Source organism: Plectropomus leopardus, chromosome 12 (genome assembly GCF_026936395.1).
Source record: "Plectropomus leopardus strain MGB_pleo_1.0 chromosome 12, ASM2693639v1, whole genome shotgun sequence".
Lineage (NCBI taxonomy): Eukaryota > Metazoa > Chordata > Actinopteri > Perciformes > Serranidae > Plectropomus > Plectropomus leopardus.
In genome coordinates this window covers 22,353,756-22,372,803 of record NC_142187.1, presented here as the reverse complement: position 1 = coordinate 22,372,803, position 19,048 = coordinate 22,353,756, and the positions used below count along the sequence as shown (strand labels likewise).

The window sequence follows — 19,048 nt, the reverse complement described above, 5'->3', positions numbered from 1 at the left end:
ACAGTTGTTATGCTCACAATTTATTCACACCAACACAAACTTTAAAACACTAATCACTGTTACATTAATGCAAGTCTATATGAGGTTCCATAATGAAGATTGTGTGTACAAACCTAGTTTGAATTCTGTTAGGATTTTGTTGACAGAGGGTTCAGTAACCTGCTTCTCAACGTCTGCTCCCACCGAGACTTCTAAAAGAGAGAAGATTCATTATCAAAATGATTATATAAAAAGAAACTGATATCTGTTCTTTAATAGAGATAACTAATTCTAGAGACATTGTGAACATATTAAAGAAGAAGTGGTAAGATAATAAATTAAGTAGACAATAGGGAAATATTAGGGAATGGTATAGATATTTTCCAAAGCGCTCCTTATTAATGGTCTAGCTCCAAAAATAGAAAATCTATTTGTGGCAGCAGATGTTCTAATCATGGCGGGCCACCAAAAATAAATGAATGTATTAAACCTTGAACTTCCCTGGCGCAGAGCTCACACTCCCACAGCAGTAGTGTCATGATAATAAGAAGAGAGAGAGTGAGAGAAAGGAGGCACTGAACACTGTGTGCAGCTCTGCAATAAAATAAGATGTTACCAATTTCCAAAAATAAAAAAAATTAAAAAGTCATGTTCACCACCACCTTTTGTTGGTTAATGCCTAATGTGATTAACAAGGGACGGCTATCTGTTACAAAAAAAATCTGAACTGGCATCCTTTGCTAAAACCTAGTGTTGCAGATCACCAATTATCTTTTGAGCCAATAAATGGAAAAGGGAATTCTCTATGCTTCAATGTTAAAAAGAGTAAAAAACGTTATACATTATGCATGGCAGCAACATTAATTTCACTGCTCAGATTTAATGTTGCATTAGCCTTGAAAAGGATGTGACAGAAGTGTTACTGAAAAGGAGTGGCTTTCGAGTAACAAGCAGTCACGATGCATAAAAAGACAATGAGGCAGGCCTTTATACGCTATTTTAGTATTAATCTAGTGTCTCCTACCCTCTCTCTCCATTTGGGCTTGTAGAGTCTCCTTTCCTCTCTCTCTCCATTTGGTTTTCGTATTAAAGACATCAATGCATTTGACTAGTCTGGCATGAATAGAACTAGTCATTCCTGGCTATCAGGCATCCACACATCGAGCCAATATTCTGCCAGACAGCCTCTGACCGTACAGATAGCCTAGTCTTAACGAGGAGCCCACCATTTCAATCCACAAGTTCCCATGTCACACTGATCCTGACACACGCATGCACCTGCTAAGCATCTCTGCCAGGGAAGGGAGTAACCATGACAACCAACATCCCAGGGTCTGTGTGCTCTGGGCTCATGACTGTGCAGCTTGCAGGTGCTCATCCGGTGCCGATGCCAGAAAGTCAATTAGGAGATGGGGCCTCCAACCATCTCCAGCCTTCAACTATTGACCAAGCTGAACACACATTCTCATTCATATTAGCACCCTGCTTCCTATATCTCCTACAGTGAATGAGGTGATGGTTAAGATAAATACGCGGCTTTGATTAATGCAGCAGGGGCATTAAGTCGGGTCTAACTTGCAGTTGCAGGATGGATCTAACAGCATCTGTCAGTTGAGTCACGTTAAGCCTGCCGTTAAACCCTGAGTGCTGGAGAATCCTGGCAGGTGATAAACAGCTCTGGTTAATGACTTTAATTACATTACATGTAAGCGTCGTTGGCAGCATAGCCATGATGTCACAAAGTCAAAAAATAAAACAAATCTAAAGACGTCTAAGTAAATTTCACCGCATTTTAAATAATTTTCCTCCTTTTATTTGGGGCTGGAATATCAAATGCAATGCAAAAAATAAGATAAAATTCTAACTGTTTTCTGGCTTCAACTAAAAATCACTAACAATTACTCCAAGGGTAAGAGACCATTATAACATGTTAACTGAAAAAAAAAAAGCAAAACTTGACCAAGTCTTATTTTAAAGGGCTTGACATAAATCTCCTAAAGCTTCTCTTAAATCAATACACAGATCACCCAACAAGTCTTTAAAACCACAGTGGGAGAAGCATCGCTTTGCCAGATAAATCCAATGATGAGGCAGTTCATGACCACAGCAAAAAGCTAGTAAAATAAGAGCACATGTGCATGCAGAGCAGAGCAAGCACGCTGCTGTGCTGAGCAGTCATGAATGAGCCAGCGTAGCTCCGAGGCAGGTTTGCAGACAGGGGATCTAATATCATCACCATCATGCTACTCCTATCCATTCTCTCCTGCCAGTGGAGTCTGCTGTCTAGACAGAGTGGGCAGCGTTGCTACCACTGGCATCCCCAGCTCACCGTTAATTTGCCTTGTACTCCACTCCACTCGGCTCCGCTGCTGGCAGAACTCACACGAAGTGGAGATGCAGCCCTGAGCTTCATGCAGGCAGATACCAGCATCATGTAATTGAAAGCGTTGGTACAGCTTGCACCACAATGAATCACAGGAGCACCGTGACCAGCAGAAACAATAGACAGATGTTGCGAAGCACAGGGTTTACCAAGGTAATGGTGCTTCTTGTACTAAATGTAATCTGGCTTGATAAAACTCATGCTCAAAAAACCTTGGGGTGTAAATTTGAGTCAATTCTCAAATCTCCATGCTGGTTCTGAAGTGAAAACAATATGGCTTTTTAATTAGTCTCATAGTGTGTCGAGGAACCACTATTAAAAGGTTCTGTATGCAACTTTCAGAGCATTCATACAGAAGCATAACACTAGGGCTGGGCGATATTGCAATATCACAATATTTTTAGGTAGAGAAAACATATCATTCTAAATTTTGCAGACAGTCTCTAAAAACCCAATGGCCGTAATTCATAGTCTGAATCTCACTGAAGCCACTAAATGACTGACACAGCTCACTGTGTTCTGATTTTGTGTCACACACACCTGTTGCAGGCAAGCATGCACACAGGGATATGACAGACATCAGAAATCGTGACAGTGACTTCACAACCTCTCCCTCTGCTTGGTATTTAACAAGTCTGCCTCAGACTGAGGTTGATACAGAAAAACTGCAAGTCAAATGTAAAGCTGATTCTTAGTAGTGTAAGAAGCCAACTCAAGTGCCCATCGCTGCCTCAAGTCACTCTACATAGTTTCACTTGGCTATGCATTAAAGTGAAATTTTGAAGAAATAAGCGCTCTCAAGCATCAATTTCTCATTTACATAGATTAGTAGCCCAAGCTACAGCCCCAGGAGACAGGAGGGAGAAACAAAGTACTTCTAATTTTCAAAACACAGACTTACAAAGACAAAGGAGTCACTTTAATCTGTCGCTAGTAGGACACCATCTGGTTATTGGGGAGTCCTCAGAAAATCCTACACATAAAAGAAGTGGCGCCTCTCTCTGGTCTTAGTCCAAACAACTCCAAATCCTTTCATCTGCAACAACTGCGACTTTCAAAACTTCATCAGCGCTGACACACTACGGCCCAATTTCGTGTTGCGCGGCCAAAACTTTCAACTGTTTTGCATGGCTAGAGGCTGAGTAAATGAACCCTCGACTACAAAGATTCTCTTTCATTTTCGATAGTATAACCTGGTGCTTCTGCGTATGATTTTGTATCATCAAAAGAGTAGCATTGCTCGGCTTGTCCTTGCGAACACAAGGCATGATTAATATGCTGATGAAGTAGATTAGGTCTCAGGAGGGAAGACTTGGGCAGTGAGGAAAATAAAGACTTCAAGATTTAAAGATAACACAAGGAAGGAGATCAGAGCAGCCATCCTTCTGTGTTTAATCTAACCTTTTTGGAACAAAGACCCACCAGGCTTCGGGGCTGACGTGGCCAGCTTCTCCTCCTGGACGGTAGCCTGTACAGGCTCTGGATCTGAGTGCAATGGAACAGCAAGTAATTCCGGTTTGGGGTCATTGTGCATTTTAGGAGACCGCTGAGTGCCAGGTTCTAGGTCCGTGTGCTTTTGAGCCAGCTGTAGTCCAGTCTCAGAGTCTGTGTGCATGGAGGCTGGCTGAGGGCTGAGCTCTGGGCCGGTGTCCATATCCTCTGCCTGTAGCGCCTGCTCTGCAGCAGGAGACTTGCAGTTGGAACAAACATAGTCCTCTCTGGGGTGGATTTCTGCTTGGCCTGAGTTCTGACGCTCGCACTCCAGGTGTAGCCATCTGAAAGGAGTGCAAAGGAATTTTAGGAGATTATTCGACAGGGATCTCTGTGAAATCCCAGAATTTGACATATTAATTACTGTGGTTTCCCTTCATGTTACCAGGGAACATTAAATTGCCACAGGAATTAAAACAAAGGCAAAATGCAAGTGCATTTGAAGTGCTTGCAGTGAGTTATAAATAAATGTGCCTTACCTCTTACAAGTCTGGCAGAAGAGTAAGTCTTTGTGATGCTCGGGGTCCAGGATGCAGGCACACATAGAACAGCACAGAGCAGGGTCCTGGTTTTGGATGCAGTTCTCACACAGCAGGCTGGTGTGGTGCCATTGCCCGCTGGTTCGTGTTCCACATTGGATGCATACTCTGCAGTTCTGAGGAGCAAAGCCATTGAAAGCCATTCAGACTCAATACAGTGTTGCTGCTGTATAAATTTGGCACTAAAGGGATGGGAAACAAGCATGGAACCTGTCCAGGCCTACAACGAATGTGAGTATATTTAACCATGACTCTTTTCCAGCAAAATTTTGAGGTAGAGCCGGGGAGTATGACTAAAAAATAACATGAGTATTTTTAGGCCCCGATTAAATGGATTTAGAAGACAATTTTCTAATCAGATGGATCATATACACTAACCAGTATTTAATAAATGCCAAAAAGAATAAAACTTTTAAAATGTTGGCATGATGTTAATCAGGCTCTGGGTATGCAAATCGCCGACACTTGAATTTAAAGCAGGTTGTCAATAATCAAAACATGGGTGGGACATATTTATGAACTTTTTATTTTTTGCTTCACCATAAACATATATATATTTTTTTTTAATGGATAGGTATCAGTAATTTAAAGCCCATTTCATTTGCAATCTCTTATTTTCTGGGTACACGAGTGGACAAAAGTCCCGCTGCTTTTCAAAAATCACGTAAACACTGAGCTCAGTTTTGTGAGTGACAGAATGTCAGAGTGGCACACGCAAATTAATGGCAGCCAGAATTTTTGATGAAATATCGACACTGACAGCATGCACCAGCAAGCAGAGCTGCATGGAGTAAAAAAAAAAAAAAAAAAGTGGCCATTTGGCTTCTATTTCAGCAGCATGCTTCAGAAGTGCAGCTGTTCATTTAAAACTGCATGTGGACTTTCGTATCTTGCTCATGCTAGGAATGGAAACAGGCTGCCTAAATTTTGACATAATCTCCCTGCTCACAACTGCTTTTCAAACACAAAACATCATTAGACTTTGCAAAATATTAACTAGGAAAGTCAGCTATCCAACACAATTAAAATGTATTACACATTTTAAAATACAGCTACTTTGGGCTAAATACTCTATGAAACCCAATTATGCAAAAACATTAGGGTTGTACCAAATAGTTTAAAGCTTAATTCCTTATGTTCCTTATATGTTGACATTCAAAACAAAACAAACATTTGAATGCAGTCAGACTCAGCAAAAAAGACTATCTCACAATGCGGCTTATCACTTTATGTAAAATTGAGGATTTTGTTTAAGGATTTTTTTTCCATTTTTTAGGTTTTGGACATTTGGTACAGCATCAAAAATATTATAAAAACACATACTGGATGGGGCTTCAATTTCGATACTAAAGCAATCTCATTTATACCTGGAAAAACTACTTTTTAAAGTCTTTATGATAAACTAGAATTACCACCTCATGCTCAAGTTGCAGTTTGCATCCATACATCGATCAGACTCAACTGTAGCCATGCCAGCTGACAATGCTTCAAATCTTAAACACTGAACCCAAGATTGGTGTCATCAATTCAGTATCTGACCAAATGTCTCCCCTTCTGTTCCTAAATTTTGATGTCAAATAATTGCCAGAAAAGTGTTTTTCCAGAATATTATGATGCCAGTGAAACTGACTTTTGACCTTTTGGATATAAAATGTCATCTCTTAATCGTTTTATTCTATGAGACATTTACATGAAATTTTGTAACAAGGATTGAATTCTTGAGCTAAGGCCAAAAATATGTTTTGTGAGCTCACAGTGATCTTTGACCATCCAAGTCCAATCAGTTCATCCTTTAGTCCAAGTGGACATTTGTGCCAAATTTGAATTTACCCAAGGCGTTCTTGAGATCATGTTTACAGGAATGAGCGTACATACGTACAGATAACCCGATAACATAATGCCATGGTTGTCCCCGGCATGGACGCAGATAGTGACAGTGGTCTTAATTTTTGTTCTCCATCTTTTCCACGAGACATGGTCACAAAGCTTGTTCATGAAATTTTAAGCAGAAGTGAATAATTTTGCAAATATAGTGATTTTGCAGCTTAGTAGATTAGCTAGCCACTCAGCTCAAGTAAGCTTTTGTCTCAAGCACAGCCTGCAATTCTGCTGCTCGTACATGATGGAGGAACAGGACAGAGCATTGAACCTAGAACAATGACTAATTCCTCATTGATCTCTACTTCAGTCAGACGACTCAGAACAAAACTACCGTGTGAGAGGGGACGGGTTGGAGGCGGGCACCCAGGAGAAGCGAGTGCCAAGGATGTGAGTGGGTTGTGTTCCTCCTATGCTGAGTCAGACAGAGAAGCCAAGTGTAAAGACCTTTCATCACCTGCTGGCTCTATTACCACAGCCTCCTCCGACTGCTGCAGAGAGCTGTTGGTGTGTTAACCTGCCGCCTGAGTGACAAGCATAGCATTTGCACTGCTGGAGGATGAGGGGTGGGGCTGCACTAAGGGATGCGTGTGATTAACATGCACACACATGTACACACACATACACATCACGTTATCTTAACCGCACAGAGGCTGAACTGAAGCCTTTAAAAGATCAGCTGGTATGAGTCATTTCTGTACCACAGGAAGTGCAAACATAAACCACCAAAGTCATATTCTCGAAGGTGGTAGACATTTTACACTGTGCCAGAGCAAAGATTTATATCTTGAATATGTTTCTATTGAATATTAATGTCTACAATGGGAATATTGTGTTGCAACTGTAAAATTCCACTGGTGGAAACCATAGGTTGGCACTCCAATAGTGGAATAAATAACCACATTAAACCGTTTTTGTTTTAAAGGCCCCTTTCAGTAAAAAAGTGTTTTTCTAATGTATATGACCCCTAAAATGTCTGACCTTGACTACACTGACTTGTATCTGTGCAAAGTTTGTCACTAGAGAGGTGTTTTCACATTTCTCGACTGAAAGTTCACTTCCTTTAAAATCCAGGATTTAAATGTTCAGGCAAGATAGATTAGGTATGTCATTTATACAAAAGCCATTCGCTGTCTAATACAGGAAACACACAGCGATAGGGGATAGACTTCCACATAGCACTGCAAGGAAACCTGAAACCTCCAGCGCAGAGCAGACGTGTCAGCACAGAGAGCAGGGTTTAACATTAACATAGTCAAAGATCTGACAGCAAACATGGTAGAGTGTGCAGTTTTTGGATGTAAACCAGACCGTGAGGCTTCCTCCCACCATCTACCAAAATCCCCTCATAGCAGTTCTTATTGTATGTTTCACAACAACTAATGCAATATCAGCCACTGCTGGTTACAAACTAACAAACGACATAAATAAAACATGCAATCTACATTTACCATTTTCATACGTCTGCTAGTCACAGATTTTGGTGCTCAACAAACTCTTCATCCGAGTGTGACTAAGGCTCAAACATGTATGAATCTCTCCGATGTTTCCCCTAACACGAGCCATGTTTATACACACTGCATTTTCACCAATCAACTCACTGTGAGCAGTGCTGGAGAAAGTAGAAAGCGAAATCTACCAAAACTGACGGTGGTGGGCGGGGCAAAAGACAGATCAAGAATTTCCCATTGAGGGAGGAAGAGTAGATCTGTTTCCAGCCCGTTGTTTTTTTTTTTAAAATACTATGTGGAAAAAACATCTTAGATGAAATATATATACATGTTTCTATAAGTATACACGTATGTAGAGAGGCTTTAAATATGCCATCCAGCCACATTAGGTTTTTCCTACCTTACATCTCCATCCGTTGGTGGGCAGAGTGTCTATAGCAGGTTGCAGACAAAAGGTATGGTAACCTTTGTCACACATGTCACACACCAGCATTTTAGTGTCCTCTCCTGGATTCCTTTAAGAGATAGAGAGAGAGAAAAGGTTGAATGAAATGGGACAGTGCTATGTAGGATTTTATGTACAGTAGTCACATGGATGATCATAGTCGCCTTGGTTCTCCTTTGGAAATGTCATCTTTAAAAGACAAATTATATTTTCTCTTTTAGTCTTCAGTTGAGCACTTGCCTCCCTGAGATTCTCAAAGCCAGGTTAAAGATTAAGTGTGTTCTTTGAGATCGTTTCATCCTTTGCTTGAACTGATCTGTTATTCCTTAAGATAGTGCATCTCAGTTTTATGCAGTACAAGTGCTTTTGCCGGACCAGCTAGAATACTGGCACTGAGTGCACTGATTGTCACTTGTAGGTGACGACATACAACAAGCTGTCATGAATATCTTGCATTCAGTGCCAGAGGGTGTATGTCTAGACAACAGTAAATTACTTTTTATATAACATAGTATGTTTTATTTATATACGCGTTTCTGCGTGTGTGTTTATTTACACTAAAGGTGGTGAATGTAGCTTGTTTCTAGAATGAATACGGACTATCGATTGCTGTGCATCAGAATAGTAAATGCAATACAAATGTTTGCTCTTGCAGAAATGTTAGTATGCTAAAATATAAGTCCAGCTGATACACAGTAGCTCAGGGCATATAGCTGTGCGTCACAGTGTGTGGGGGTGCTATATCTCTAATTGTAGGGTTGGTGATGAGTAATGCAAAAAGAACTGGTTAAAAAAAGGAAAGAGATGGCCTTTTTCTGACCTGCACTGGATGGATTTCAATTATTTTTACCTCTGTAAATACAGGTGAGATTTAAGGTAATCGTAACATCCACAATAAAAGCTTTTCTTTGCATAGGCAATGATAAAAGCATTTCTGTTGTCAAACCTAAACAATTCAAAAGAACCAGAAAATTTGGAGCCATTCCATCCACAGTTAATAACGATGAACTCATCTTAAAAAAAACCATGCTGTGCAGTAATAACATGGTACTCGAGTTTCTATGTAAATACCGTTCAGAAAGCTCAATGGACAGTGTTCTCCTAAGGCAAACAGGCCTGGTTGCTAACAGAGCTTCTCTGCTGTTTAAATAAGGTCAGAAGTTACAAGACTGAGCTTCAGGGTACAGCATCCAGTTAGCTCCTCGCAAACCACAGAGGTAAACAAAACAGCAGTAAGCACCATGCCTGGTAGCCATACAGAAATATAGTAAAAAGAAAAAGTGAAAGAAAAGATACAGAGGAAAAAACATTCAGTTTGAGATGTGTTATTTAGGTAGATGGAAAGGTGACTCACTTGCATGTCTGGCAGATTTTGCACTCAGGGCACTGCCAACCTGCCCTCCTCAGAGGGGTCACGGCCATGTCCAGGCACATCCCATGGTAATGCTGACCACAACTGGTGCAGAAGAGCTGGTCCAGTAAGTCCCCTGGGCTATCACATAGCGCGCAATTTACATCATCTACAACTATGGGCAGGAAAATCAAAGAGACAGGGTTTTAATAAGTACAAATAATCTTAAAACAGTTTTAAAAAAAAATATATATCAGACAGCACAGTTGATTTGATATCATCTTGTTAAATTTAAAATTCCACTTAAGGAAGGTGATCTATTGTGGTAATCTTCAGGGTAATACTTTCATACATTTATGCCCAAGAAACACTTTCTTCCTCTCATGTGGTTGCCTGAATAGACCTATATTCACCCTCTGTCTGAAAAGCTCTGTTTTGGCACCTGTCTCTCTAAGACCGCCCATTAAGACCCACCATCATAGAGTGGTGAAGGGATGACTTATTTTTGTAGGCCAACCAGGAAGTTGGCATCGCACTGGTTCCCTTGTCAAAAACTTTATGGGATTTTTGAATAGGATTTGCAATTATCGCCAGAAATAAGCTCTCCGATGAACACAGGTTTATGAGACTTACAAGTTTTGTTTAGCATGATAATATTCACAGATGAACACAATTTTTGTGTGTTTTGAAGCGTAAATGAAATCGCTAGAAGCAAAAAGCTATTGTTTGGCTATACACGAACTACACTGCTGTCGCACAACTTAAACATTACAACTACAAACACTGTAAAAACACATTAAAACGCGATCGAAAAATATTATAAACAGATAAATCTACAAGTTCGCGTGTGACTCTGTAAAGCTATAAAGGTGAACAAGCGGGTTTAATGAGTTTATGTCCGCTGTGATGACGTGTGACATCCCCAACAAACACTGTAGTCCCATTTAGCCACTTGTTAGCAACCGCCTTTTATAGACAAGTAAAACCTTAAAAGTTGAAAAATTGAGTTCAAGTGGACGTATAAATATCTTTAGCCTGTATTAACAACAGACATTATTTAAGGCATTTTACCAAAAACCCATTCAAAAAACCCATAGACTTTAAGACGAGGGAGCCGGACGTACTAAAAGGCTAACGGACTTCCGCGTTTTAGGACTCATTACTTCACCACTCTATTGCAGCCCACGGATGCATTAAAAGAAAATGGATACATTGTTGAAGGCGGGGGCCTATTTATTCTTATGAATTTATTCCTTTATTCCGTGGTTAATGAAACAAAGAAAGAATTGATTTCTGTGATATAACATTACCCAGATCTTCCGAATCATGAGGCCAATACAGCTAGCTTACTAGAGACTTCCGCTAACTGAGCGGCGAACTTCCGGTTTAGTCCTCCGCTAACTTGAATGGTTTCACAAAATATTTACTCATGCGGCTCTTCTAGACTTTCTAAATTGTATTTGTCTGAGTGATTTAGATAGCGATAGTGAAACAAGTCATTTTGCAGGGGTTCTGACGCTGGTATAACTACTGGTATATGGACATCTCTTTTACAATGTAAGTCTGTGGGAAACTGTATTTCTGGGCCAAAGGGAATCTGGTGAAGGTCACAGGCGCTGTAATTCAGTGTTTGGCCACTATGCACAATTGACCTCAAAGGCTGGCGCTGTTCCTGGGGGCTTCTTCCAGCCAGGGAGTGACTGAAATGAACTATAGCGGCACTTTGTACTGTAAAAAATCCCCAATAAAAGCTTCTAAACCCACATCTTCACAATGCTACAAGTTCCAACAGGAATTTGATCCAAAATAGGGACGAAATAAAAAACATCTGCAAACAAAATTATGATTACCTGACGTTAGCAAGTACCTACATGTAGCAATATAGACTATGTTAAGTAAACACTTGCAGTAGTGTGCCAATGGCAAATGACCATACAAAGAAATCTGTCATGAACTGACGTCATTTTGTCTCAAAAATTGAAAAGCAATGGTGGAAACTGAAAAAAAACCCTCAAACAAACAAAAAACGATGGTAACGGAGTATTTAGAAAGGTCTGAAGGCTGATGTTTTTGCTCACAGGGATTTCTTTACATATGTTTATGTCATTATTTGAAACTTTAGCCATGTTTAATATGAACATCAAACATTGTACCATTACACATATGACAGTCAATAAGGAAAAGGACAAAGGGTCCCTTTTTAGTAAACCATTTTGCTGAAGCTGCATGTACTACTCAACACTTACATTTGTGAATGGCCAGTTCAATGTGTTCTGGGCAGAGGAGCGAGAGGCTCCTGATATCCTGAAAGGTCCCAGCTGCCCCCGCACAGGGGAAATGGTAGAGTTGAGCACATCCTTCAGCACAGCACTTAACGGATGCTCCAAGGCGCTTACAGTATGCACAGTGCTGCAGAGAAAGAGAAAAATGTATCTAAAATGTCTTCAACTAAAATAAATTAATTCCATTAACAGCCAAGAAAACAAGAAACTCTAAAACATGTCCATGAAATTTTTTTTGACTGACTTAGCTTATGTACGGGCAGTGCTTTATCCTTTAATGTCTCTTTGGCAAAATAGTCACATGGTTGCTCGGCTTAAAGACAGCTCCTGTTTAAACCCCCGTTTTAGCCCCCTGATGATCACATTCGCGACAGAACCTCATCCATTCCCTCTTCCTCTCCGTTCTATGAGTGTGCACTAATAGCCACTCTGGAGATCAAGTGCAAGACTTGCTGATGGGCTACACGACCAATGGGCTGCAAATGCAATCGAAGAGCTGTGAGCTGTGCGGCTGCTAACACTAGGAGCTAAGCTGCCATGAGAGCTCAGCCCTGTTGAGTGGCGTGACCTTTTCCATTTCACAGCTGAGAGATCCACGCTGCCGGGTCGACCTTTACCAGCCAGTCTGATCCATCAGCTTTGCCGTGCATCACTGAAGCAGTCCCTCCCTGCTGCCCCAACACATTAAGATGGTGTTAACACCTATTAGTCCATGGATGTTCTCCCCTGACTCACCTTTGTGCTCCCTGAGTCAATGGCTCTGTCCACATTAAGCAGAGATTGTCCCTCGCCCTCACAAACACCTTCGGACCACAAGGCACAACTCTGATGTGCCCAGCATTGCCCTGAAATTTCATAATGTAAAGTATGTGATGATAGAAAAGGTAAAGGTCACAGTCTAATAGCTGGTGCAGATTTTGCATCAACATATTCAGCTTTTCAGATAACGCATTCATGAATAAATGTTAATTTTTCCGTTAGAAGTGCTAACAGTGCTTTGTAAAATGGAGGAAAAATGTTCAATGTCTTACCTGACTCGAAGAGAGACTGGACGTTGAGATCTTTTGGAAGGCCGACATGAGAAAGTTCATCCCAAAATCGACTGGCTGGGTCTGGTTCTTCTTCGCAGCTTTCAGACCCACTGGAACAAAGGAAGAGGTTTGCAAAGAATGCAGGTCAGCACAAGTTTTTTTTTTTTTCTTTTTGAATGCTACACGTGCTATGCTACACAGGAGAAGGACAGCCTGAGTGAATTCAGGAATGAAACAAGAGGAGAGACATTAAGGTAGAGGACGATGTGCAGTTTTTTACAAAAGCAGAGAGATGAAGACAAGAGAGAATGAGCTGGGGGAAAAATGTTAGACAGCAAATAAAAAGCTGTGGGGGAGGAGGGAGAGTAGGAGGAGGAAGAGGGCCATCTTGTTTGGCGTGTGCACAAGAGGCTGGCTGTTCTGTCTCATAAAATCTGTTGAAAAGGATGCGTTTCCCCGAGTCCCTGGCTTGAACCAGTGAGCTGCATAGCATGCGGAAAATGTTGAGAGGGAGCATTAGCATTTAAAAAGGACCTCGGTTCCAGTAAACAAACCAATGGCCAAAATCAAGAGACTGGTTTCTGGAAGCATGATGGCACACTCATGACAGCTCATTGTTTACAACCAAAGTTTCATCACCAACTATGAAATAACCGTCTCAAACCTCCTCACATTTCCACAGTTTTGCCCTCTGTCCACCACCTCTGCTCCTCTGACAAATCAATATATAATTTCTCCTCTGGCCCTGCGCTTCCTCCTGTGCCTCAGTGTGGCACAACCGAGGATTGGCCCCAACAACCAATCACAAAACAGCAACACAACAGCTCCTGGTTGGTTTGGCACACAGCCAGACCCATACTGCTCCAACTGCCCATTACGTCACTGGGAACCCGGAGAGACGCCCAACTGGTTCCAAAAGGACCAAAACAAATTAGGCAGCTGTCCAAAAGAGTCCGAGGAGGGTCTTTTGTTGCAACACTGCACAAATATGTAACGCTCATACACACACGGGAGTGGCTAATGTGAACCCTTCACCTGATGTGGCATCCCTGAGCCCAGGGACTTCGGCTCCTAATTTAGCCTTCAAATGGACGGTGACAACACAACCTGCTAACTGTGAGAGGCCCTTTAGCCTGTGAGGCTTGTGTGTTTGTTTTGTGTGCATGCTCCTTTGTGTGTATAAGTTAATGTGTATATTAGTGAACATGAGGAGGTGTAGCCATTTATTAACTGCCATGATTGCTCTCTTTCACCAGGATAATCCACTGATCAATAATGCTTTCTGGGGAAAAGATAATAGGTAATTTCATCCAAAATAAAAGATTCAATCTTCACAAAGATTTCCCAAACAAACACGAAGTAAAAATTTTTAGCCAGAAAAAAGACTTTGCCCGAATCCCATTTCTCATTTTTACTATTACTCTTTTTTGAGTTTTTGAGTGCCCTGAATGCTCCTTAAAACAGTTACAAGGGGTAGAGTAGAATAGAAATAAGATATTAATCCCGTCAGGGAAATTGTTTCGTGACAGCAGCAAATAAGAGAGGAGCAACTGAATAAAATAGAATAGAATAAAATAAAATAACAATAGTAATAATAAAGATATGTACAGTATGTACAGAGAACAAAAAAAAACAAACAAAAAAAGCCAGGAAGATTAAAAAAGCAATACAAAAGAAAAAAATTGCAAATAAGTGTGCAAAAAGTGAAGATGGATGTGCAAACATAGCAACGTGCAGAATTGAGATCAGAATAGTGGTTAAAACGTTGAAAACTGAAGTCACTGATGGCGTTTATGTAAACAGGCAACTATGGCAATAACAGTACTATCACAATAACATCGGCCATCTATCTCTTGGAGATAGAAAAGCGTGGATGCTTGCAATTCATTCACAACATAAGTTTAACACTGTCAATAGATCAAACAAGTCATCAAATGTTGGGATGAAACACGGAAATATGTCAAAGCGTGGGACAGCCACGCACATATCAGCAATAACGATGTAATGTTAGCTAGCTAGCTAGCTAGTTAGCTACTGAGACATCAGCATACTACTAGCCATTTGTTTTGTTATGCTTGTTCCATAGAAAAGCACCGAATACATTGAAACATTGTGGGTTTCTTCTGTTGCTTGCCACTTGCCGACAACTTCTCATAACACTTGGTGCCTCTGAAAAACCACGTCACCTTATTGTCCCCCAAGAACTGGGACACCCTACTTCTGGGCGTGAACAACCAAAACGGAGGGGTAAGGGCAAAGAGGTAGGGGCAAGTGATGGTTAATTCCCCAGCACTGTCCAGTTTCAACAGGGACAAAGTATCACTAAAGTAAGGCCAGGAGCAGCATTCTGATTTCCTGCAGCTAATTAACTCATAACTGATGATTTTGTTATCTTGACCAACACTGACAACCAAACCGTTTGTCTCAACAGTGTCAGCCAGGCCTACTTACTTCGTCTTTTCCCTCTGTCCTGAGGTGGTCTCTCCGGCCATTTTTGGCTGAGTGGTTTTATCACCATCACTGCTTTCGCTCGTTGTGCCTCCTCCACCCTTGTGGCTGAAGAGTGCTTCTAGCTGAGGCGTGGTGCTGAATGCTTGCAGATTCCCCTGACCCAGCAGGCTACGGCCACCGCAGTAACAGAAGGCACAGAGACGCTCACTGAAACAAAGAAAATGGGTGGTAGGGGGCTGTTTAATTATATATACCTACTGTGACTTAATACAGTGCCACGCATGTCACCATGAATTAAGGCCTCCCTCTTCTGGCAATGGGACTGTCTGGGTCGCAACATACTTACCAGTATAAACACATAATGCTGACATTTGCGAGGCCTGCGCACACACAGTCTCCATACACACATATCCATACACTTCAAATATGAACCACTAGAGAAATCCACAATGTTATGAAAATCAAGCCGGACTCTGTCTCACATGCACTTTAACCTGTAACTTTGAGTCAGTGTAACAGTAAAAAGATATGTTTTACTTTTTTATAAATGGGCAAATTGAAAGTGAAAATTCCATTTTCACTTACAATTTTCATTATGAAAATAAGATACAGACAAAATGATCATTGCGCTGCATTCTATTTGCAATGATGCCCTTATTTTGTCTTGTGTTATGAATCCAGCGCACCCCTTTCCTTTACAGCAGTGTGCTCAGTGTTGTCATCTTGGCTGCTTTCTCACTAGATTTTAGCGACTTTTTCAAAACCTACAGTGACCTCTTTCCAAAAAAAAATAGTCGCTGCAACAACAACCGTCTGTGCAGCCTATTAGCCACTCATTGCATTATTAAGCAGAAACCTCAGGATGGCTGCTTAAATTTAATTTATGACAGCATGACTGCAATAATGCAATTGGGTGCCGGTTGGGCTCCCCAACATCTTTTAATGCACAATTAAAAATAAATAGATTCACACTAGGAATTTTTTGGTACTTTTAATGTACATAAGGGGCCGAGTGCAAAACAAGCATCAAAATACAGCTTGTTTATCTGAAAAATTGCCAAGTGAGGATTCCAGCACCCCCTGACAGAGGTCTGGGCTAAGCCCCGAATGTTCTAAAATCTTAGTAACCCCCTGCATACACCTGACCTGAGTCGGGCCGCTGTGACTGGCCCTTGGCCTCCTGTCATTTTGCAAACGTGGACCACAAGCAAAGCAAGTGTTTAACACTGTTATCACTGTGGCTATCAGATTGTAATCGCATATATTGAACATCGTAGAGAATGCCAAATTAAAGCAGATGGCCAAAGCGTTTGAGCTCCACAAAGATGTGCCTTTACACACATTTCTGTCAGTCCATTGTGCCCTCTCTGTATAAACTAGCACAAGCTACAACTCAGTTCAGACTTATCAGCAGGTCAGAATCTTATGATGGTGAATTACATTACTGACATATGTTATTCATTTTTTAAATTAATATGCCAGTATATGAGTGCCTTAACTATTCTGACCAATGAGCCGCCTACAGTTGAACCGCACAGACCACTTTTCATTGTGTTTGCAGTCTTAATTTATTTGCATTGTGTTTTTCTTGTGCATCGCTTAAGAGTCGTGAAACTGACTTTCATTATTTTTTAAGAGTGACAATAAAGATCTTCTCTCGAAATTATTATTAAATTCTATAATAAAAGTCTTTTTTGCTTAAGTTCAATAAATGCATCATATTTCCAAAGTCATTGAGTAATCTTGTTAGATAATTGTGACCTAAAGTAACTGTGATTATGATTTTTAATTTTTTACCAAGAACTTAAAAAGAAAAGTGTAACTGCACATGAAAGTGTTGCAGACTGCATGTGAGAAAGGTGTCAGGACACAAAGTGGTAAAGAGACAAAAAGAGAGGACAGCAGCCAAGAGCTGGAAAGTTAAGGACTAAACAGGGGGTAAATATTTATCACATTTTTAGGGGATGAGATGGCCTTGTTAATAAGATCCCAGGAGATGCTGCTGCTCTGCCCTCCATCACTAACATCGATAGCAGAGACAGGCCAGAAGATTGATTACAACCTTTAACAGAGTGACACCTGGGAAGGGAGCGCTGCCTCGAAAAGCTGATGACTCCATTTCAATTCATCTATGCATGTGAACACAGCGAGGCAAACAGCATGTCACATTGCTATGCATTTGCACAATTGCAAACTACTGCTTGTACATCTAACATTCATATAAACATTTATAAAAGCACAAGGGTCCTCATTTGTCAAACAGTTATGGTTCATGGGAAGTTTAGTGTTTCTAACCTGCTTTTGACTTCTCTACTTGCTGGGACAGATGGTCCTGCTGAATTCTCGGCTGGAGGGCTCTGGGCCAGAGGGGAAGAGGGCTTGTCCTCCTCTGGCACCTCAGTGGCCACCACTTCCAAAGTTTCCACTGGCTGGACTGGTGTTTCTGGTGGTTGTGAAAAAAATGAAAATATCAGTTAGTAAGAAATAACTAAGCATTTACGATATAATATGCAACAGGTTTAAAAGTGACTAGACCAGATTTATATATTTTCTTGAGTTATGTGCTAACATCATCCAAAATATATCCAACAGTGTTCAAACTAAGAGAAAAATTATTCAATAAATGCATTTTATTTATTATTTATTTATTTTTATGGGAAACACTGGAGGACACCTCACTGTGAATCACACAGTGTCACAGAATTTGACTTATTACCAATAATGCAGCATTTTTTCTGCCACATAGTATATTTGGGTGGTCTACCACTGTCTTGCTTATTTTGTTTATTTGTGCTGGTATAGCGCTGGTATACCCAACCATTGAATCCGCCACACATCGTTAGTACAGCAGCTGTACAGTGTATGGGTCCTCGTTCCATTCAATGCTAAAGGTACGCTAGCATGTTCGTGGCTATTTCACTGAAATGATATGACATAACATAAACATAACAAGAATAAAACTGTAATCAATGGTAAATGTTAAATGGACTTGCACTTATATAGCACTTTACTACAACCACTGAAAGCGCTTTCTCACTACTTGTTACGTTCACACAAACATTCATACACTCGTGACTGAGGCTACTGTGCAAGTTAGCCATGAAATCTACCTGACGTGACTCATGTAGAAGTCATCTACATGAGTCACGTCAGGTAGATTTCGTTGTTTGCATAGATATAAAAATGTTTCATTTTCATTGTTTAAAGTCCGTGTAAAGTGATGATTAAAATGTGGTCTGAGTTTGTCACATCACATAAAGATGTTATTAAACACCTGACCAAGTGTGAATGACTAAAAAAATCGCTAAGTATGTAAAAGAAGGTCTCATAATCATGAAAAAATGCAGTTTTCTCTGATCTGAAACTCTGGGGGCGTGCCCACTGGAGGAGCAGAGGCCTCGCCCAATCGTGGGACTATACTAATGATGCTTCTCATTTTTTACTGCTACATTGTCAGGGGCCGGGTTATGCTGAGTATAGCTCTACTGCATCACCTAGCTATGGTTTTATGTCTGCCCAAAAAATTTTAAAACAGGAAAATGGTGAAAAAACAGTCAACCGTCTAATTCAACAATTTAGTACCATGTAGTAAAGGGTCTTTGTGACAGGTTTTCAACAATCAGTTTCCAACATTTAGAATATGTATTGAAACAAATCTCTGAATTCCCTTTACTCGGATTTAAACAATGAAGACAACAACTCGTTGATGTTACCTCATCAAAGTCAGTTTTTTGGGGTTTTTTTCTGAGCATTTCTGAGCACCGCAG

The 19,048-nt window shown here is 40.7% G+C and overlaps 1 protein-coding gene across 9 annotated transcripts in view; it reads right to left on the bottom strand.

Annotated features, from left to right (window-relative positions):
- The window catches only part of kmt2cb (lysine (K)-specific methyltransferase 2Cb), a 90,415-nt gene that overhangs the window by 49,528 nt on the left and 21,839 nt on the right, over positions 1-19,048 (bottom strand). For 8 of the 9 annotated variants that reach the window (XM_042497366.2, XM_088085531.1, XM_088085530.1 and 5 more), the window contains exons 4-13: positions 17,577-17,724; positions 15,282-15,488; positions 12,831-12,940; positions 12,535-12,644; positions 11,764-11,926; positions 9,521-9,692; positions 8,122-8,236; positions 4,333-4,508; positions 3,764-4,137; positions 114-191 (exon numbers count right to left, since the gene is read on the bottom strand). In XM_042497366.2, the coding sequence (XP_042353300.2) occupies positions 114-191; positions 3,764-4,137; positions 4,333-4,508; positions 8,122-8,236; positions 9,521-9,692; positions 11,764-11,926; positions 12,535-12,644; positions 12,831-12,940; positions 15,282-15,488; positions 17,577-17,724 (1,653 nt within the window). The remainder of the gene's footprint in view (positions 1-113; positions 192-3,763; positions 4,138-4,332; positions 4,509-8,121; positions 8,237-9,520; positions 9,693-11,763; positions 11,927-12,534; positions 12,645-12,830; positions 12,941-15,281; positions 15,489-17,576; positions 17,725-19,048) is intronic. The other variant, XM_042497367.2, reaches the window with a different exon arrangement.